At 37.3% G+C, this 22,420-nt stretch overlaps 3 protein-coding genes and 1 non-coding gene across 4 annotated transcripts; 2 read left to right on the forward strand and 2 right to left on the reverse strand.

Annotated features, from left to right (window-relative positions):
- Positions 1 to 10,420: 10,420 nt before the first annotated feature.
- On the reverse strand, positions 10,421 to 11,647 carry LOC141685882 (uncharacterized). Its single transcript, XM_074490961.1, has 3 exons — positions 11,556 to 11,647; positions 10,954 to 11,449; positions 10,421 to 10,831 (listed from the first exon to the last, which is right to left on the reverse strand). The coding sequence occupies exons 1-3, from the start codon at positions 11,645 to 11,647 to the stop codon at positions 10,421 to 10,423; spliced, it is 999 nt and encodes a 332-aa protein (XP_074347062.1).
- Positions 11,648 to 14,210: 2,563 nt separating this feature from the next.
- Positions 14,211 to 14,284, forward strand: TRNAI-AAU (transfer RNA isoleucine (anticodon AAU)). Its single transcript has one exon. It is a non-coding gene; the product is annotated as a tRNA-Ile (tRNA).
- Positions 14,285 to 15,623: 1,339 nt separating this feature from the next.
- Positions 15,624 to 17,125, forward strand: LOC141707038 (fasciclin-like arabinogalactan protein 2). Its single transcript, XM_074510005.1, has one exon. It carries the CDS (start codon positions 15,709 to 15,711, stop codon positions 16,894 to 16,896), a length of 1,188 nt encoding a protein of 395 aa, XP_074366106.1. The 5' UTR covers positions 15,624 to 15,708; the 3' UTR covers positions 16,897 to 17,125.
- Positions 17,126 to 17,971: 846 nt separating this feature from the next.
- Positions 17,972 to 20,188, reverse strand: LOC141707039 (thiohydroximate-O-sulfate sulfur/sulfate-lyase (nitrile-forming) NSP5). The gene is made up of 2 exons (XM_074510006.1): positions 20,041 to 20,188; positions 17,972 to 19,170 (listed from the first exon to the last, which is right to left on the reverse strand). The coding sequence occupies exons 1-2, from the start codon at positions 20,068 to 20,070 to the stop codon at positions 18,232 to 18,234; spliced, it is 969 nt and encodes a 322-aa protein (XP_074366107.1). The 5' UTR covers positions 20,071 to 20,188; the 3' UTR covers positions 17,972 to 18,231.
- Between the last annotated feature and the right edge of the window lie 2,232 nt (positions 20,189 to 22,420).

A 22,420-nucleotide genomic window follows, 5' to 3' on the forward strand; every position in this document is an offset into this window, starting at 1 on the left:
AGAAACACACATAACAGCTATAACATCTAATATCATGGCAATAATCACTTTAAATTTATAAAACACATAATATTTATTTATTTAACATATAATATTTACATAATTTTCCCGGTTATTACATCCTTCCCCCCTTAACAGGATTCTGTCCTCAGAATCAACCTAGGAAAATAAATGAGGATACTTGGTTTGCATTTCGCTTTCTAACTCCCAAGTCGACTCTTCAACCTTGGGATTCCTCCACAAGACTCGCACTAAAGATACAGACTTATTCCTAAGCACTCTTTCTTTCTTATCTAAAATTTGCACTGGTTGCTCTACAAAAGACAAATCTGGCTGGATCTCTATTGGCTCGTATTCTATCACATGATTCGAATCAGGCAAATAACGCTTCAACATTGACACGTGGAACACGTTGTGAATATGCTGCATGTGAGGTGGTAACGCTAATTCGTAAGCAACCTTTCCCACACGCTTCAAAATCTCAAAAGGGCCAACATAATGCGGACTCAGCTTTCCTTTCTTCCCAAATCTTGATAAACCTTTCCAAGGTGAGACCTTTAATAACACTGCTTCACCAACTTCAAATTCCATATCTTTTCTGGTAGGATCAGCATATTTGCGTTGACGATCTTGAGCTGTTGTTAGTCTTTTCCGAATGAGTTCGATTTTCTCCTTCGTCTGTTGAATCAATTCTGGACCCAAAATCTTTCTTTCACCAACTTCTTCCCAACATATTGGAGATCTGCATCTTCTACCGTACAAAGCTTCGTAAGGCGGCATTCCAATACTGGTATGATAACTGTTGTTGTAGGAGAATTCAACTAATGGCAAATGCTCGTCCCAACTACCTTCAAAATCTAGTGTACATACCCTTAGCATATCTTCAATAGTCTGAATCGTCCTTTCACTTTGACCGTCTGTCTGCGGATGATACGCGGTACTCATGTTCAGCTTCGTTCCGAGACAATCTTGAAAACTTCTCCAAAATCTTGAGTTAAATCGAGGATCTCTGTCTGAAACTATGGATACTGGAACTCCGTGTCTTGTCACAATTTCTTTAAGATATAACCGTACCAATTTATCCATTGAGAATCTCTCGTTGATAGGAAGAAAATGCGCTGACTTCGTCAATCTGTCGATAATAACCCAAATAGCATCATGATTCGCCCTGGTCCTCGGTAATCCAACTACGAAATCCATCGCTATATGTTCCCATTTCCATTCTGGAATGTCCAATGGCTGTATCAGTCCACTGGGCCTTTGATGTTCCGCTTTGACCCGCTGGCAAGTGTAACATTTACTTACCCATTCTGCAATTTCTTTCTTCATGCTTGGCCACCAAAAGTTTTCTCTTAAGTCTCTATACATCTTCGTACTTCCGGGATGAATTGAGTATCTGGAGTTGTGAGCGTCTCGAAGAATTTCATCTTTCAGCTCGGCTATGTTGGGTATCCATATTCTGGAAGAAAATCTTAATATCCCTTTATCATCCTTTTGACTCCCTATTTCTTCCCCCGTCAAACTGTCTCGTTCATGGCTCATAACTTCCTCCTGACATCTTCTTATCTTCTCTAATAATTCTGGTTGAAAAGACATTACACACAATACCTCTGTAGACATACTTGGAATGCTGACCTCTATTTCTAGCTTCTCAAATTCCCTGATCAATTCCTCTGATGAAATTATCATGTTTAACCTTTCTTTTCTGCTCAGAGCGTCGGCCACCACATTTGCTTTGCCTGGATGATAGTTAATAGTACAGTCGTAATCCTTGATTAGTTCTAGCCATCTCCTCTGCCTCATGTTCAATTCCTTCTGGGTAAAGATATACTTCAAACTCTTGTGGTCCGTGTAGATCTCGCACTTTTCCCCATAAAGATAATGCCTCCAAATCTTCAATGCAAATACTATAGCTGCCAATTCCAGATCATGCGTTGGATACTTCTCTTCGTGTGGTTTCAACTGTCTTGAAGCGTAGGCTATCACCTTGTCATGCTGCATCAAAACACATCCCAGTCCTTTGTACGATGCGTCACTATAAATTACAAAATTTCCTTGATCATCTGGCAAAATTAACACTGGAGAAGATACTAATCTATTCTTTAATTCCTGGAAACTTTCTTCGCACTTCTCATCCCATTCAAATTTCTGGTTCTTCCTGGTGAGCTTTGTCAATGGCGTAGCTATCTTCGCAAAATTTTGCACGAATCTTCTATAGTAACCTGCCAATCCCATGAAACTTCTTACTTCCGTTGGTGTTTTTGGACTCTCCCAGTTGATTATGGCTTCAATCTTTGCTGGATCCACTTCCACTCCTTTATTGCTAATCACGTGCCCAAGAAATCGTACTTCTTTTAACCAAAATTCACACTTGGAAAACTTTGTGTATAACTTCTCATGTCGCAGTATCTCCAGAACTATCCTCAAATGCTCTACATGCTCTTCTTCTGTTTTAGAATAGATCAAGATGTCGTCTATAAACACGATCACGAATTTATCCAAATACTTCTTAAATACTCGATTCATTAGATCCATGAAAGCTGCTGGTGCGTTGGTTAATCCAAATGCCATCACTAGAAACTCATAATGCCCATATCTGGTTCTAAATGCGGTCTTCGGAATGTCTTCAGGCTTGATCTTTAATTGATGATATCCGGATCTTAAATCAATCTTAGAAAACCATACAGCGCCTCTCAATTGGTCAAACAAATCATCGATCCTTGGTAACGGATACTTGTTCTTAATGGTTAGCTTATTCAGTTCTCGATAGTCGATACACAACCGCATACTTCCGTCCTTCTTCTTGACAAACAGTACTGGTGCGCCCCATGGGGATACACTGGGTCTTATAACTCCTTTTTCCAAAAGATCTTGCAGCTGAGATGCCAATTCTTTCATTTCCACTGGTGCCATCCGGTACGGGGCTTTAGAAACTGGTTCTGTTCCGGGTGCTAGATCAATCGCAAATTCAATTTCTCTGTCGGGAGGTAATCCTGGTAGATCATCTGGGAAAACATCTGAAAATTCGTTGACAACTGGAATCGCTTCTAGTGCTGGAACTTCTTTACTGGTGTCTACCACATGGGCCAAATATGCTTCACAATTCTGACGCAATAACTTTTTCACTTGAGCGATCGCTAAGAACTTCTTCTCTTGCCTATTTCCTCGAAATATTATCTTCTTCTTACTATCCAAAGTTTGAAGTCTTAATTTCCTATTCTTACAATCAATCTGAGCATTATTTTCTGACAACCAATCCATTCCTAAAATAACATCAAATTCTCCCAACTTAAAAGGTATTAAGTCGGCATAGAAATGATGTCCTCCTATCTCAACATCGCACCTCGGGCACACTCGATCGACAAAAACTTGGTCCTTATTAGCTAACTCTATCGTTAACGCTGGTTCTAACAATTTAACTTCACAATGCAGTTTATCGACAAAACTTTGAGAAATAAATGACCTTGTAGCTCCAGAATCAAATAGAACTTTAACATCGACGGAGTTTACTGGAAGCGTACCTGCAACCACGTCAGAACTCTGAACAGCATCCTGCATAGTCATATTGAATGTTCTGGCTTTTGGCTGGTTCTTGACTGGTGGTCCTTCAATCCTTGGCATACCTTGAGATGATGGTCCTGCAATCCTTGGAACATTTACACTTTGTACTTGCTCTTTGCAGTTGTTGGCATAATGTCCTGTCTTCCCACATCGGAAACACGTAACTTCTTGTATTTGATTGCGGCACTCATGGGCATGATGTCCCTTCATATTACACTTGTAGCACACAGAATTAGCTTTACAAATCCCAGAATGTTTCCTGCCACAAAACTTGCAATCTGGCATTGGTGGACGATTGGACCTCTGCTGATTTGAATTCTGAAAACGGTTGACACCATTTCCTGATTGTGGTCTCTTGAATCCCACATTCCTATTACCCTGAAATCCTGGCCTTTTGTTGAAACGGACCTGAAAATTACTTGACTGCTGACCTCCCTCTGAGGTTTCCATTTTCCTTTTCTTCCCATCCTTTCCTTTCTGTGACATATCACTCCTACTCTCAATCACCATTGCCTTCTGAACCACTGCCACATATGAAGTCAACTCAAACATGGCCACTCTGTTCTGAATCCAAAACTTCAATCCCTGTTCGAATCTTCTTGCTTTCTTTTCATCTGTATCAACCTGGTCTGGCACGAACCTTGCTAACTCAGTAAACTTAGCCTCGTACTCAGCCACGGTAAGATCACCCTGGGTCAGATTCAAGAACTTAATCTCCATTTGATTCTTCATATACCTCGGGAAATACTTCTCCAGGAACAACTCTGTGAATCTCTCCCAAGTTATAAACTCACCTCCTTCCAATGCTCGCGTGGATTCCCACCAATAGTTCGCCTCGCCCTTCAAAAAGTAGCTTGCAAACTTGGTCTTCTGTTCCGTTCCTGCTCCGACTAATTCAAAAGCCTTTTCCATTTCCTTGAGCCATGCATTGGCTTCCACAGGATCAACACTTCCCTTGAACTCAGGTGGCTTCACTGCTTGAAACTGCTTAAAAGTCACTGCAGGTGGTGCTGTTGCTTGCTGCTGTTGTTGCTGCTGCGTAAGATGTAACATCTGCTGCTGCATCAGTCCCAACATTTGGATAATCGCTGGATCTGTACGGCTCTCGGTACTACCCTCTCCTGAATTATTCCTTCTCTTTGGAGCCATTATTCTGGTAAGAGAACAAGCAACATATATAATAATATGTCAAGCATTGTGTCAAATATGTAGCAATTCTTTAGCATATTAAAGTTCGCAAACACTATCTCTTCTCCAAAATATCATAAACTTGCTACCATATTAACACAAGCGACATGATTATCACATAATCCTGCTTATTATCTCGAGAATAATAACATAAAGAAAATTTACTCCGAATTATCCAAACCTTTTAAATCCTTGCTCGAAATCTTAACTAACCAAACAAAATAGAAGGGCAATGACACAAGGCCTAAAGCTAACCGCAAAACAGGAAACCTAAACAACTTAACTATAACCCAGCCCAATATCCTAAATTTAATCCTATAAAAGCTAAATATACGCGCCTATCTTATGTGATCTTCCTATGACTCATCTATGACAATCCTACGCCTGTTTCAGTGACCATAACCTGTAGCTCTGATACCAACCTGTGACGCCCTCCAAACCCGGGGTCTAGATTTGGGGGTCACTCGCCAATAAACTAAAATAAAATAATCACAGCGGAATAATATAATAAATACGACCCCTTTACCTGCACTGGACCGATCACAGGTTATAGTATGGAACAGGCACTACTACAAATCAAGTGTTATTACAAACCATAAGTCTAATTAGTTTTACAGATTATTCAAATTTTATTACAAACCTCTAGACTATCCAAGCGTCCCAAAACAGTCTACCTGGAATACCCACCACTATTTACAAACACTCGACTTCTGACCAAACCTGGATCTCAAGCTGGCTCTGGCTTAGCTGAAAGATTAGATTGATAAACAAGTATGAGCGAAAGAAATGCTCAGCAAGCAGTATAAAGTTTGTAAATGAACAACAATAACAATATCTGAGTAAAATCAGAAGCTGATATAAACTTTAAAGTTTAAGCGACAGTTTAATAAAACACAATTATGCACTATGCTGTTCCTGATGATCAGTCATGAAACAACACCGGTATCCCGCAGCCATACCGTAAATATAGGTATCGATATCCCGCAGCCATACCGTACCTATTGGATATCCATGAAGAAGGCATATATTCGCCTAGCAAGATATTACACTTTCGTATAATAACTCACGCTGGACCGGTGCCTCGGTCTCTTGTGCTAACCAAGAATCAATTCACAAAACAATTTTGATTAAAGGAGTCGGATCAATGACATCCTTATCTATTCAACTCCCCATGTCATATGGTCCGGAGTTATCTCAATAACTGATGGCGAAATAACTAGAATAATTAGTTATTTGCTAATCTCAATTCAATGTTCCACTGTATAGAGTGATTTATAGCGAAATACATAAAACGTTTAACTATTCTGAACTTAGAATAGTATGGGAATCGAAAGAATAAAGTTCGGAGTCAATATCAATTGAATGATAAATGAAAATAAAGGTACTTGCATAATATAATTCAAAATAAACGTCACCTGAACAATAAGTGAAGTTAGGGGTACTTGCCTGGTATGCTCAATAATCTCTTACTTTAACTCTGCTTCTAACTGCTGGCTACTATCTCCGTCTAACACTTGACGGCGCTCCTTGCTACTCGATTCTATAAACAAAAGGACTATCTTAATTGACAGAACTAAACTCAATCGACGTAACTATACGTCTTGACATCTACCCGATCGTTTATAACTAGCATGGCATTTTAAAATTATAACAGATAGCATGTATATCACGTAACACGTAATCATGGCATTTATATAACACGTACTCACATATTTTATGTAACACATAAGTCAAATCATTAAGGGGTACGTCTCAGTGCGTTCAGAATGAAAATCAGTTCAATATTAGCATTTACCAATCAAATATCGACTCAAACTGATGCATAAATCAAATGATATTGCAATATAAAAGAAATTAGGTCTCAAAAGTATTTTTATTGGAAACACAATATTTTTCTGAGTCTGTACGCGTTCGTTTCGTATTAAACGGACGAACGGTTTAATTGTTATGAATAAAATAAGAAATAAATAGATTTAAATCAATTAATAATAATATTAATTGATTTTTAAATACCAAAATATAATTTTTAAAACCTAAAAATAATTTTTTTAGGAATTATTTGAATTAATTATAAATAATTTACATTTATTTAACTATTTATAAATAAAATTAATTGATTAATTGATTTTTAATCAATTAATTAAATTCATAAATAATTAACTAAAATAAATTATAAATAATTAAATCAAATTTTATTTTTGAAAATAATAAAATGAATTTTGAAATAAAAAAAAAATTAAATCAGAACAGGTTTTCAGTCTGGGTTTCTGGAAATAACAGATCAAATGCGGGTCGGATCCAAAAGCTAAACGGGTCACCAAGAACGACCCGCCGGAGTTCTTATGAACCCAGAATCCGGCGGTTGATTCCGGCAACCCGGAAAATTCCGGCGGTTTAAACAACACTCCTTTTCCCTTCGATTCAGTCCGGTTTTCAGCGTAACGAGTTTTAATTTCATTCCTAATTACGATTCAAGCATCAATCAACACCAACAACAAGCAACTCGTCGATTCCGACGAGTTTCATCACCGGAAACCGGCGAAAATCCGGTGAACATCAATTATGCTCAAAACTCAACAAAACTTATGAATTCGGTATCAAACCAAAGCTAAATTCACACCCAGACTATCAATAATCTTATAAACATCAAAGGATCAATAACAAATATAAAACTTTGATTTCAAAAACAGGGCATAATTCGAGTTTCATCAATTCCTAACCAAAACTATACAATCCTTATACCAAAATCATCCTTATAATCTCTACTACAACATACAATCATTAAAACAATCGAAAATTCATGAAATAAAGAAGTCTGATTCTCGTCGATTCCGACGAACACGGAACGAGAAAGATACGGGACCTTGGTTCGTGTTCTTGGTATCAAATCGATCGGGGAATCACAATCTATATTTCGAAATCAAAATCACTAGAAACGGGTGGCTGAATCGTCTGCTTGGATTGATTCTTTGAAACCAAAGCTTCGAGATTTTTACAGTATAAGAAGAAACTGATAAGCTTTATCTGTTAATTTTTTTATTTTTATAAAACTGTACAGATAAACATGTAAGCTTTTTATATACGTAACAATATTCCCGATAAATCATAACTCGGTACCTTTTTATTTCGTAATCTGAAATTATACGCCCAAAATAATACTTTACAGGGAAATGTTTTTTAAAATATAACATATATATAATTACAATTTTTTTTTTTATCAAAATTTCCCAAAAATTGCGAATAGTTCAAAAATGCAAAAATACCGGGTATTTGAAATACGAATAATTCTATAAAAATACAACACACATATTTTGCGGGGTTTGATGTCCCGGTGGGGTCCCGGTCCACTGATTTTTGAAATACAGAAACGATCCCTAAATTACTAGAAAAACCCGAAAACACGTAAAATACATTCAAACGCGCATAAAATCAAATAAAACAGGTATCTTAATAAAGACGCTAATAAATACGCGTCTCGATTGCAGATAAGTTCATATAATTGCAATTTAAACATATTTTAATCAACCGAAAAATTTTCTGGCCCGCACAGAAACACACATAACAGCTATAACATCTAATATCATGGCAATAATCACTTTAAATTTATAAAACACATAATATTTATTTATTTAACATATAATATTTACATAATTTTCCCGGTTATTACACCTTTGCTTCTGTGGAAGCATTTGCCACTTCTGGGACATGTGCCACTTCTGGGGCATGTGCCACTTCTGGGGCAACATTCTCTTCTTGAGGGAATCCCATGTCTGGGAGTTTTGTTACAGCCACTTCAGGGGCTTGAACCTCTTCAGGAGGCAATACCACTTCTGGGGTATTTTCAGAAACTTTTTCCACTTCTGGGGCAATTTCAATCAATTTTCGTTTTCGTGGTACAATATCTTTTGCACCAATAGGTCTACCACGCTTCTGGCGTGGCTTTGAATCACCAATCAATTCTTCAGGAGTTGATTTCTTAGTAGGGATTTCAATTCGTGTCGGAGCATTAATAGCAGGTATATGTGACCTTATAATATGTCTAGAGTCACTAAAGGCATTCGGCATTTGATTAGCAATATTTTGCATATGAATAATTCTTTGAACTTCAGATTCACATTGATTAGTACGTGAATCAATAGAATTTAATCCTGACGCATTCCATGATATTTCGGAATTTAATTTATGCAAATCATTATCTTCCCCTAATTTAGGGAACATGGATTCATCAAAATGACAATCAGCATAGCGAGCAGTAAAAACATCACCAGTTAATGGTTCCAGATACCTTATAATAGACGGAGAATCAAAACCAACATATATATCAATTCTTCTTTGAGGTCCCATTTTATTTCTTTGTGGTGGTGATATAGGAACATACACAGCACAACCAAATACTTTTAAATGAGATATATTAGGTACTTGACCAAGAACTAATTCTTGAGGGGATTGTTTGTGGTAAGCAGAAGGCCTTATTCTAATTATATTTGCAGCATGAAGTATTGCATGACCCCAAACAGATATAGGTAACTTTGCCCTTAGTAGTAAAGGACGGACAATAAGTTGAAGTCTTTTAATTAAGGATTCCGCTAAACCATTTTGTGTATGTACGTGAGTCACCGAGTGTTCGACTGAGATTCCTACTAACATACAATAATCATTAAAAGTTGCAGATGTGAATTCAGCAGCATTATCTAGTCGGATTGATTTAATGGGATGGTTAGGAAATTGAGCTCGGAGTTTAATTATTTGGGCAAGTAATTTGGCAAAGGCTGCATTTCGGGTTGTAAGTAGACATACATGAGACCATCTAGTTGACGCATCAATTAAAACCATAAAGTACCTAAATGGGCCAGAAGATGGATGAATAGGACCACAAATGTCACCTTGAATTCTTTTTAAGAATTTCGGGGACTCGGTTTGAAGCTTAACTGGGGATGGTCGGGCAATCAGTTTTCCTAAGGAACATGCTGAATAATGAAGTTCATCTTAAGATATTATCTTATGAGTTTTAAGAGGATGTCCCACAGAATTTTCAACGATACGACGCATCATAGATACTCCTGGATGACCGAGTCTTTCGTGCCAAAGGGAAAGTAGTTTTGGGTTTATGACTTTGGGGATGTTGACAATATGAGATTCAAGAAGTCGTATACTCGTAACATATAATTCTGAAGAAACCGAGTGGAATTTTTCTAGGACCCTTTTATTGTCAACGGTGTTTGAGGTGATGAGAAGGTATTCTTTTTCATTCTCATTAGTAGTTTCAACGTGAAACCCGTTAAGACGGATATCTTTAAAACTCAGTAGGTTTCTAGTTGACTTGCTAGAGTATAGAGCCTCTTGTATGAGTATGTGTGTCTTGTTTGGTAGAAGAAAACTAGCTTTCCCAAAACCTTCTATTATATTTGATGTACCCGATACCGTCCAGACATGTGAGTTGGTTTTAGTTAATTGTGAGAAGTATTTTTGACTCTGTAAAATAGTGTGTGTGGTTGCGCAGTCAACAATGCATATATCTTCCATCTCTATCATATATAAACGAAAAACATCTTTATTAAAAACACACCGAGTACATAGAACAACAACATGAAACAAGTACATAAAATGAGTACATAATGAAAATAAGTAAAACATAAAGGAAATAAGTAACGCAAGACAATACATATGAAGTCTAGTCATCTAAACCATAATAAAGATTAGCACCAGTGTCTATTTCATTTGAGGCCTTATTGACTGGTTCATTAACTAGATTATAATTAGCGAAGTTGGTTTCCACTCTCTTTCCATTATTCCTTTTGGATGACTCGTAGAGATCAATAAGATGTTTGGGTGTGTGACAAGTACGTTGCCAGTGCCCCTCAGATCCGCACCTATGACAGATGCCTCGGTTCTCTCCTTCTTGGGGTGCCTTTCTTTTATTTGGCACTTCACGTTGCCATTTCTGGTGGCCAGAGTTATAACCATCACGTTGCCACTTCAGGTGGCCATAATGATATTGATTGTGAAACCGACCACGGAAATTTCCACGTCCACGGTTTCGTCCATAACCCCGTCCTCCTCTATGCCCTTTCCCACGTTCATTCTTCAGGAATGACGTGTTATGTACTTCAGGTATTAGGGCAGAGCATGTGGGACGTATCTGATGATTTTTCAGTAGTAACTCATTATTCTTTTCAGCCACAAGAAGGAGAGATATCAGCTCGCCATATTTCTGAAATTACGCTCCCTATATTGTTGAGCCAGGATCATAGTGTTGGGGTGAAAGGTTGAAAATGTCTTTTCAATCATTTCAGCATCAGTAATATTTTCACCACATAAAATTAATTTTGAGCTTATCTTGAAAAGAGCAGAATTATATTCAGCTACAGATTTGAAATCTTGTAACCTCAAATTAATCCAGTCATATCGGGCAGATGGCAAGTGAACAAGTTTCTGGTGATCAAATCTATCCTTGAGATTATTCCAAAGGGTGAGTGGATTTTTGATAGTGAGGTATTCAGATTTTAGATCTTCGTGGATGTGATGCCTAAGAAAGATAATCGCTTTTGCATTTTGTTCAACAGTTGGGATTTTTTCCGGGTCAATAGTATCTTTTAGGCCATTAGCACTAAGGTGTAATTCTGCATCAAGGACCCATGACAAATAATTATTCCCCGAAATATCCAAGGCAACAAACTCTAATTTTGCAAGATTCGCCATTCTGAATAGATTTTAAATAAGATATAATATGTCACATAATATTTAAACAAGCAAGTTGAAATAATAACTTTATACAAAAGTTACGACGGCATAGCCGGCCAGAAAACTTTTGATTATTACTTGACGGCAGCGCCATCTTTATAGTAGTATTACTTGACGGCAGAGCCATCTTTATAGTATTATTTGACGGCATAGCCATCTTTATAGATTTCAATCAGTAACATAAATATGTAGTGATATTTAGAATAAAATGAGGAAAAGAAAACGTACCTCTTTTATGAAATTGTTTTAGTTGATAGGGACTCGTTGGTCAGAATAAGTCGTAGCTCTTTCGAGAATAAAACTTTAGTTGGCAGAGACTCGTACTGATAACGTGTTATAAACCTTGAATTCAAAATATTAGTCATGTTTAATGTAGAGGAAGTATAGGAGAATAGAAGATGGAGTGAAAAATTATGTTTCATTTTATTAGCTAAATGAGTTATTTATAGTAGTTGGTTTACAAGGCTTACTAAGTAAGCTATTCAAATCTTTTTTATTAAGTATTACAAAACTTCCTCAATAAGCTTTACAAGTCTTCCTTGATAAGCTTTACAAGTCTTCCTCGATAAGATTTGAGAGACCTCCTAGATACACTTTGACAATCACTTTATATTTATTCAAATATTTTAACAGTATAATAATTTTATCACGTTTACTAGTACTGTATATATGTACCAGTAATTTTGCCCCTACACTTAGCGTTTAATTTTTTAATAATTTTTTTACATTTAATTATGTATAAATGTGACGCATCCTATTCCATTCCTTGATCAGAATTTGTTGGGATTTAATCTAAAACTTATTTTAGATAATAATATTTGTATTTTGTTTATTAATTTAGAGTTGAATAAATAAGTTGTAACAGACGTGTTAGTTGTTGCAGTTGCAGTAAGAATAGGTCTAGAGATTTAGTTTTATTAAAGATAGAAATGGAGATAAATCAGGTAGTGGCTCCTGGTTTTTAGACACCACTTTAGGTGATAAGTTTGTTTAAATATTCTACATATACGTAGTGTAGTTTTTTAACTTCCAAATTTATGTATCCATTTGAGTAAATAAACAAAAGCTTGTGATGTATCCTGGTGTTTGTAAGTATTTTATTTTACAACCTACACTTGGTATCAGAGCACATAGGTCCTGGTCATGTGATTGAGTCAGGGAGTTAGACTATCTTGTTGTCCTGTGATGCGTGGTGTTTGTGTGAAGAAAGATGCCGACTGTTGGACAATGAGTTTGTGCTGGAATAATGACCATCCTAGAAGAGGATGTTCATGTCTCTGATGAAGTATACAAAAATGGAGATGTAATTCTACATCACAAGGAAACCCACGTGCTTCAGGCGGCCCTAGTAGTGGTGTAACATGTGACTCTACTGGTGTTGCAGCGGTACCCACATGTGAGTCTGGAAGTGGTGCCAGATGATAAAATAGGAGAATGGTGGAGCTGATGGATCTATGTAAATCCATTTGCATATGTTGCAGGTGAAGTTCAGGTTGGGAGTAGTCAAAATAGCTATCATTGCGCTAGGGTAGAGCTACAAGTGTTGGTGGGTACATCAGAGGTAGTTATGGTAACTCAAGATACGGATCTGAGAAAATAATGGGCGAAAAAGTTACGTACTCAACTATGCCAGATGGGCAATACGACATGCCATACGGGAAAATAAGAAATGTCATACGGGCAAAGAAGCAATGTGTCAGACGGGCAAAGAAGCAATGTGTCAGACGGGAAAACAAACGGCCAGACGGGCTAAGTATTAAAAGCCATGCGGGCTAAATTGCAGTGTGTCAGACGGGCTAAGTATTAAAAGCCATACAAGCTAAGTATTAAAAGCCATACGGGCTAAATTCCAGTGCCAAACGGGCAGAGAAGTTGAAAGCCAAACGAGTTTAGATACAAGCCATACGGGCTGATGAAGAAGTAGCCAAATGGGCAAAATGATCTGGTCAGATGAACAAGGTAACAGAGTTTCATTGATCAAATAGAATAGTTTTAGATTAAGGGGGAGATTGTTGGGATTTAATCTAAAACTTATTTTAGATAATAATATTTGTATTTTGTTTATTTATTTAGAGTTAAATAAATAAGCTTTAACAAACGTGTTAGTTGTTGCAGTTGCAGTAATAGGTCTAGAGATTTAGTTTTATTAAAGATAGAAGTGGAGATAAATCAGGTAGTGGCTCCTGGTTTTTAGACACCACTTTAGGTGATAAGTTTGTTTAAATATTCTACATATACGTAGTGTAGTTTTTTAACTTCCAAATGTATGTATCCATTTGAGTAAATAAACAAAAGCTTGTGATGTAGTATCCTGGTGTTTGTAAGTATTTTGTTTTACAACCTACAGAATTACAGTCCGACCAGAAACTGCCAAGGCAAAGTACGTACATATACGTATAGCCGTGTTTGAAAAATCAGTTAATTCTGCCGAGTAATCGTTGTTGACCCCTAGTCTGATCGTTCCGAGTAATCGGATATAAAATCGAGTTTATAAATTATCGGTCAAAACTTGATTAACGTATTCAGAGTCAAACTAGGTTTTAATAAAATTAGGTTTCGAAGTTTAGACCTGGGATTCAGTATTCTTAGCCAATGCCAAATTTTGAAAGTAATGTTTTCAATCTTTTGGTGTGATTTTACCGTCGTGTTCGCGCTTTATTTATAGCTTAAGGCATGTAATATAAGAAATTAATACCAAGATGATCATTTTCTAATCATCTGGCCTATTAGCTCAGCTGGTTAGAGCGTCGTGCTAATAACGCGAAGGTCGCAGGTTCGAGACCTGCATGGGCCATATATCAGTTTTTTAAGCTTAAATCAATTTCCATCCTTATGGCTAAGCACATTTTTTGTTTCAAATTTATAGCAGTTCCCGTCCTTATTCGTAAGTAACTTATACAGAACCATTCAAAGCGACTAATTTGGCATATTAACTCACCATTCAAACGTAAACATGCATTTGTTTACCATACTCACAAAACTAGTTTAAACCATGATTAAAATCTTTTTGCGACTTCAGGTGTGGGTGGTTCGAGACGAGGCCAAGAGAGCTTTTAGCGCTAATTCTGATCTTTGTCGACTTGCCGAGATTACACCGGGATCTCAGTACATTGAACCCAAAATTTCTAGTGCTTTTTGTTGATGATAACTAGAGAATTATGAATGTTTTGTCGGGTTTCAACTCTTTGACAATTTTATTATTAAAAATTATCATAGCTTTAATCACTTTATAAATTTAAGTTTAATATAACTAATCCAAAATTTCTCCAGGCTTTCTGTTGCATATGATGCAATACCTAGAGAACTATGAACGTTTTGTCCAGACCTAACTCTTTGACAATTTTACTATTGAAAATTAATATAGCTTTAATTATTTTATAAATTTAATTTCTAAATTCATTAATATTAGTCCTCCCCTTTTATGTAAATTTTTGAATATTGTAATATTAGTCCTCCCATATTTTGTAATTATTAAAATCATTATCCATTAATTGTGTTGGTGAGACATCGTTATTTTTCTACTCACAAGAAACCAAAAACAACTTAGACTCAGACAGACTGTACATATGGCTTCCATGAATATAAAAATCAAAGGGAGAGGACCTACTGATGCACTGACAATATAAATCTACTCCTCAAAAAATAATTATTAAAATATCATTGCTGTTGCCGCTATTACTTTAATTGTATTTTTATGGATAATTAATTTCAAAGCTGATTTTGATATCTCATCCCCCTTATGAACAACAAAATGGAATATCATTTTTCATTATTATTCATACAGGTTATCATTTCTTAATCATACACTTAACCACTTAATCAGTGTGTTAGCCTATGAAGACACCGACAGTCAAGGTGCCGACAATATTTAAAGGTAAAAAATCAACCAGATTTTTCCTATAATGTTATGATTAAAGTAGCCATATCTTCTTAAAAAAAACACTTAAAAGCAACTTAAACATCTTAATAAGTTAAACAAGATAAGTTGAAAGTGCTTTAAAAATTTAATTATCCAGCAGTAATTTAAAGTTGAATCATAAAGTTCCTGTTATATTGGGTCATTTTCTATCTATCTATTAGCATTTAGCAATAATGCATGAATAAAGTGTAACCCTATAAATTATTAACAAATCTTCCAACAAGATATAAACACAAGTACCTTAAGCTCTAGAGGCTAAAAAGCCTTGTCTTCCCCTGAAATTTTTCATACTTCACAATATGAAGTTCCTTTCAGGGATCACACTCTCTCTTCTACTCACCCTTTTCTTTGCCACCACAATCACCACCCATGCTCATAACATCACACGCATACTCGCCAAGCACCCGGAATTCTCAACCTTCAACCATTATCTAACCATCACACATCTTGCAGCTGAGATAAATCGTCGTCTGACCATCACTGTTTGCGCTGTAGATAATGCAGGTATGTCTGATCTCCTCTCCAAACACCTCTCCATCTTCACCATCAAGAATGTCCTCGCCCTTCATGTATTTTCCGACTACTTTGGCAGCAAGAAGCTTCACCAAATCACACACCGTTCCACCCTTACTGCCACCATGTTTCAAGCCACTGGCAAGGCAGAAGGAATATCTGGCTATGTTAACATTACTGATGTTAAAGGTGGGCGTGTGGGATTTGCACAGGAAGACAACGCTGCCAAATTTGAATCCTTCTTTGTGAAAACTATTTTAGAAAAGCCTTACAACATATCCGTGATACAAATAAGTCAGATTCTAACATCCCCTGAAGCTGAAGCTCCTGTAGCTGCACCATCAGTGAATATAACTGATATCATGAAAGCTAAAGGATGCAAAGCATTTTCAGACTTGTTAACTTCTGAAGGCGCTATGGACACTTTTGTTCAGACTGTTGATGGAGGACTGACGATTTTTTGTCCGAGTGATGATGTTCTCAAAGCTTTTATGCCCAAGTACAAGAATTTGACAGAGGAAGGAAAAATGTTGATACTGTTATATCATGGTGTGGCAGAGTACAATTCTATGGGGACTTTAAGGTCACATAATGGTGTGATGAATACCCTGGCACTTGAGGGGGTCAATAGTTATAATTTTACAGTACAAAATGACGACGAGGGCGTGGCATTAAAGACTAAAGTGGTAACAGCAAGTATAAAAGCAACATTGGTAGATGATGAGCCACTGGCTGTTTACAAGATCGACAAAGTTTTGTTACCTAGGGAGCTGTTCAACACAGATGCTCCAAAGAGTAAGAAAGGTTCAACGAGTGACGATGACAAGGAAGCAGAGGCGCCAGGGCCTGCAGATGATGAAGATTCAGCAGATGATACAGCCAGTGATGAAAACAGTTCTACAAGTATTGCGGGTGTCAGAATTATGGTGACAGCACTTTTGGGACTGTCGATAGGTGTACTAGTTTCTCTTTGAGTTTCAAAGATTTTCGATAATTACAGACAGGGTGAGCTGGTGACACATGAGGAATAATAATAGATATAAAATGATTGTTATATGTCCTCTCTTTTTTTTACAGAATTTATTGGCAAGGCTGCTTTCTTCGGTATTGATTGTAATTATTTCCAGGTCTGAATTGTGTGCTAGTGATCCCTATTGGTGCTCCTCTGTATGATTTGTGAATGAATTTAATCCTCTTCTTTTATTTTGCTTTGAATATGATACAGGGACCAAAATTTAACTCTGACATAGTGTCGGTGTTTTATTAGCTTTAAAAAGATCTTAACTGTCTCACCTTACAACTTTTATGGCAGTGTATCATTCTAGATTTGTTACAAGAATGTGAGGACTAGCAGTCTTTAGCTGATTCACTCATATACAGCTCCACTTAAAACACACATGGGTCCTATACAAGCTGGTTTTCAGCAATTTAGATATTAAACACATAACTTCTCCATTCCGACAAAAGAGGAGGCATCAAGCAATAAGCAAATATTCTTTCCTACTTTGGCACTTGTGTGGTCCATTGGTAGTTGGCAAGAAAAAGAACTTGGGTGTGGGAGATAATTTTTTGTCTTCTTAATTTTCCAGCCCTAAATAAATTTAATGTTCTAATAATCTAGGCAACAAGCAAATAATATTTAATGTTCTAAGAAACTAGGCAACAAGCATCAACGCGGAACTCGGGAACCAGATTGATTGAGGACTAAGGTAAGGCCTATTAAATTAAAAAGATTAAAGACCAGTACTTAAGTAAGAACTTGTACAGTTATATTTACATCTCTGATCTCACAATGACAGAGAACATTACTAATTTGCTTATGAATACTAATGTATCATCAAATTTAAGAAAAATAGATAAATAAAGATTTCTAATCCACCTAGAGATAAGACATCCACCTAAAGGGCACAATATATTTTTCATAGCTCTGTTGCTGTGGGTCTAGCACAGGAACCCGCATGTCTCCTCCTAGGCACCTGACTAGCTCGTCCACAACACTTACTATTCAACACCAACTTGACTATATCCGCAGTTTAGGGAAGATGGTCCTTGTTTAGTTAAAACTAAAAAGCGACTTGGTATATTTTGATATTTCATCAAACATCAAAAGTTACATTGAACAGTACAGAAATTCCCACATTATGTTTGATTGGAATATGGTAGATCAAGTTACTATACAACCAAACAGTGCATATTCTTTTATTGCTCACACGAGTAAAAACATGTCCCACATAATCAAACCTACTAAACATCATTAATAGTAATATGCATTGCAAACCTTCACAGATTAATTTCCCATCTGCATCCAATCAAGGAGTGAAAAAGTAAATATCACCTAGGCGATCGTTGCTGTCTGAATTGCCACCATACACCAATAATCCCTCTTTGTTGTCTAGCTGACCAGCTGCATAGGCGCACCATCCACGAGGACCAGGGTGATCACTGGAATTCGATCCATCCTCCAAGCGCTTCCACTCCAATGCTTCTGTGTCTAATGCAAAGAACTCAGAAGAAAATTTCCCTGCACCTAAGTGGCCTAAATCGCTTGGGTCCACTTCCCCACCATATATGAATATAAACTTCCCAATCCCAACTGTTGAAAATACAGAACGAGCTGTAGGCTTCTCGCCACTTGTCTCTAGTTGGACCCACTTCTTGTTAGCTGGATCAAACGAATGCACGTCATCAAGCTCCACACCTGAGAAACCATATACAACCCAGATCTTCCCTTGGGCTACAGCCAGCCCAGGCCCACCTCTGCCTTTGCAATTCTCCCCAGGTAAGGGAAAATTTAACCATTTTTTATCAACAGTATCATAAGCCCATAGATCATTAAGACGACCATTATTGCCACACCCACCAAATACATAAACATGGCGATCATCTGAGGTTATTGAGTGATAGCTTCGATGAGGTGGACCAGCATCCCCACTAGAAAGTAAGGTCCACTTGCTTGTGGATGTGTCGAAAGAGTAAAGCTCATTAAGCTCCTTGTGAGTAGAGTCCCTACCACCAAAAACATAGATAGTGTCGCCAATAGATGCCATGGTTACACCAACTCGTGGAGGAGGGATATCACCAGTCACACTTACCACCGACCATGTCAGCTCATTGAGATCGAACACATACAAGTTGCTATCAACTGGGACACGTGGCTTGAACTCACCACCAAAGGCATAGGCCTTTTGTCCTACCATGGTAATTGCATGTGAACTTCTTGCTCCAGGACCAGTTCCTTTCTGATCCAGCTGCATAGGATGAAGATACCATTGTTAAACAGTTAAGCTAACAACAGGGAATCCTTCATCATTTTACGCAATTTTTCTTAGGCTATTATCCCACATATGATGCTACTATGCTACCAATATAAATAAACCAGGGGCACATTCATATAAAATAGTTATAACTACCAAATTCACTATACAACTATGTGACGGAGACGAAAAATTCAGATGCATTGTTAAAGGGAACATCATCCTTGTCCAATTACTAAATTACTTATAAATCTCAGGCTTGAGATTGGTCATGTACTCGAATAAAGTCTTAGTATATTCCATCTAAACTTGCGGAATCATTAATTTTCTTTCAAACTTGATTCTGCTAAACAGATGAACTTTGGCATGGTCAAGGATTCTAAAAGTAGTGATTTTCCTCCATTCTCGATTTTCATTTCATGAACTTCAGTAAAATTGATCCCAACTTTCTAGTTATTATAAACCATGCTCCACGCAATTACAACTCTAGATATCAGAATATTAATATAAGATCCCGATAACACTTGCTCCGTAATCAGACATTGGTATAACATACAACCAGGCATATTACTAGAAAGTAACAACTCAAAGTAATCTAATTTTTTCAAAGTTGGGAGGGTCTGTTGAAAAAATTACTATGGTGTTTCTTTAATTTATTTTAAATAAATACTCCCTCCCTTCCGAAACAATTTTAACTTGTTTGACTTTTGACGGTAAAATTTATCTAACTTTGACCACAAATCAGGCAGATATAGTACAAAGAGCAAAAAGACTTTGGTATTCAATTAGTCAGAAACGGTAAAACAAGAATTACATAAAACTGATAAATAATTTTTTTTTTTTAAAAAAGAAGCAAGAAATAACCTTAACCCATTTTCCCTGAGCCACCACCATTGCCGGAAATCGTTGCTTAACCTGCCGGAGATGCTGACGCTGATCACTGACTACTCAAATGGCTTTGAATCTTCACTGACCCCTCCCACCAGATCGTTTTATATTACGGGTGTAAATGGCCCTATGTCACCCTAGTACATTTTTACCCTCGTGCTTTGCTTAAATTACCGGCAAATTATGGTGGTATTCTTGTAAATATGTGGTTTTAAAATGGTAAATTTATGATTTATGCTAAATGGCATAATCTGTGCCTTATTCAGTGTACGATGTATAGTATTTTAATTCAAAGGATATTTTTAAATATTACTTGTTGATATTAATAATTCATAATAAGGGATTATTTAAAAGATACAACTATTTTAATTCAAAAAATATTACTTGTTGATATTAATAATTCGAGATTATTTAAACAGACGACTAATAAAAAAAATAACTTTTATATGTTTGGTATCTATGCTGTTTACACATTCAGATTTAAACTTATAATTCCTTAAAATTTAAATCTGGATTTACTTTCCAACTAGTCGAGTATAAGTTGGAATGCATCGTCAGATGCAACTCGTAATACATGAGTGCGCCTGTTTGAATTATAATAATATATAACATATAAATAACGGTCTTTCTAATGTGTGCCCAATGGCACAAATTAGTCACTAACTCCAATAAAAATGGGCACTTTTTATTGGTGGAATTGATGTGAATGCAGGGGGCCATTAACATTTATTATTCAACCACCAATAAGAAGAGCCCATTTATATCGGAGATAGTGACTATTGTATACCTTGGGCACACTATAGAAAATCCCTCCAAATAAACCCCCGCCTTGAAATGTTCTAGTCAAAAACTGATTAATATGTAAGTTATTCATGTGGCCAGGAGTTAGGGGATGAAATAAACCTTAATTACGTCATTAATGTTGCATTAATTACATCTAAGACTGCAAGGCCCATTAAAGAAGGTCATGTGTATGATATTGATCAGACCCAAGAAGGTTAACGGATTGATCAGGCATGATGGAACAAAGAAGGCCCAATAGTCCTGAATATTTATTAATCTCGTAATTAATAAATAGGGAGGATTAACAGCTCATTAAATGAGTCCAATCAGTAATATAACTCTATGGAAGATAGCCTATAGGGCACCTAAACCAACAAGAAGTCTGATTCCTTCATTTTAGGACTTTAAAGTCTATCCAAAGTTTGAGACTTATTCAACAACTCTCCTAACCCTATTCCAATTCAAGGACTCCCAACATCTATATAAGGGGTCTCACCCCTCCTCTCAAAACTATATTTTTTGGTTTGATTCTCTAATTCACAGAAATACGTAGACATCTCGTAAAGGCAGAGTTAAGCTACGAAACACGAGAGAAACCATTAAAGGCCTTGAGCTCCCAAGCCTTAGTAATAAATACGGCAGTTAATACTCCCTAAGTTTTTATCCATAACATTTGGCCCCGTCTGTGGGAAAGTATAACAACAACCATGGCGAGAACACGGAGTGGAAACAGCTCCCCTGAAGGAACACCAGCAGGAACAACTCAAACGATTTCGTCAACGGTGGAGATACCCCCACACTCATCCTACGTCTCTACCCATGGAGGAGCCCCAATAGGGGCAACCGAGCCTCAACCACAAGGGACGAATCCCCTGGCCCTGCAAGGGACGAATCCCCCGGCTCCTCAAGGGACGAATTTCCAATTTCAGCAGCTACATGTACCTATGAATCCTCGACCCGTTGGGTATGAGTATTCCACTATTGTGACCACTAACCCCCTTATGGGATTCCCCTGTACCCCCGAGGTTGGAGGAAGTGGACATGCAAATCGGAGTGAAGCGAAAGGGCAGACGCCCCCTACATACGCGGTTTGACTCCTATTCTGGAGGATCAAGAATTCTCTAGGCCTTACACTGAGAGAGACTCCGAATCTTCGGATGATGATGTGGCTCCAAGAAGGAGGCGCACTGGTAAAGAGCCGATGCCTGATGGTAATCAGCGTCCTAGGAGCACCCGAAGGACGAACCCCCAAGAAGTGCAGGAGAGAATCAAGGCTCACGAGGCTGAGATCCAAAGGCTGAAGCGTGACCTGGAGGCGCACCTGACCCCAAGACCCCCACTACCTCCGGGGAGGAGAAACCCCCCTCCAATCATAGACCTGGATGGTCCGCTGCAAAGAAGGGTTGTTGTTCCAAGGGTTGATCCAATTGATCTTTTGTCCTTAGGAGATCCTGATGATCCCACTCCACCATTCACTGAAGAGATGATGAATGCCCATATCTCAAGGAAGTTTAAGATGCCTACCATCAAAGCTTATGACGGCACTGGAGATCCCGCTAATCATGTCAGGGCA

This window comes from Apium graveolens, chromosome 2 (genome assembly GCF_009905375.1).
Source record: "Apium graveolens cultivar Ventura chromosome 2, ASM990537v1, whole genome shotgun sequence".
NCBI classification, from domain to species: domain Eukaryota; kingdom Viridiplantae; phylum Streptophyta; class Magnoliopsida; order Apiales; family Apiaceae; genus Apium; species Apium graveolens.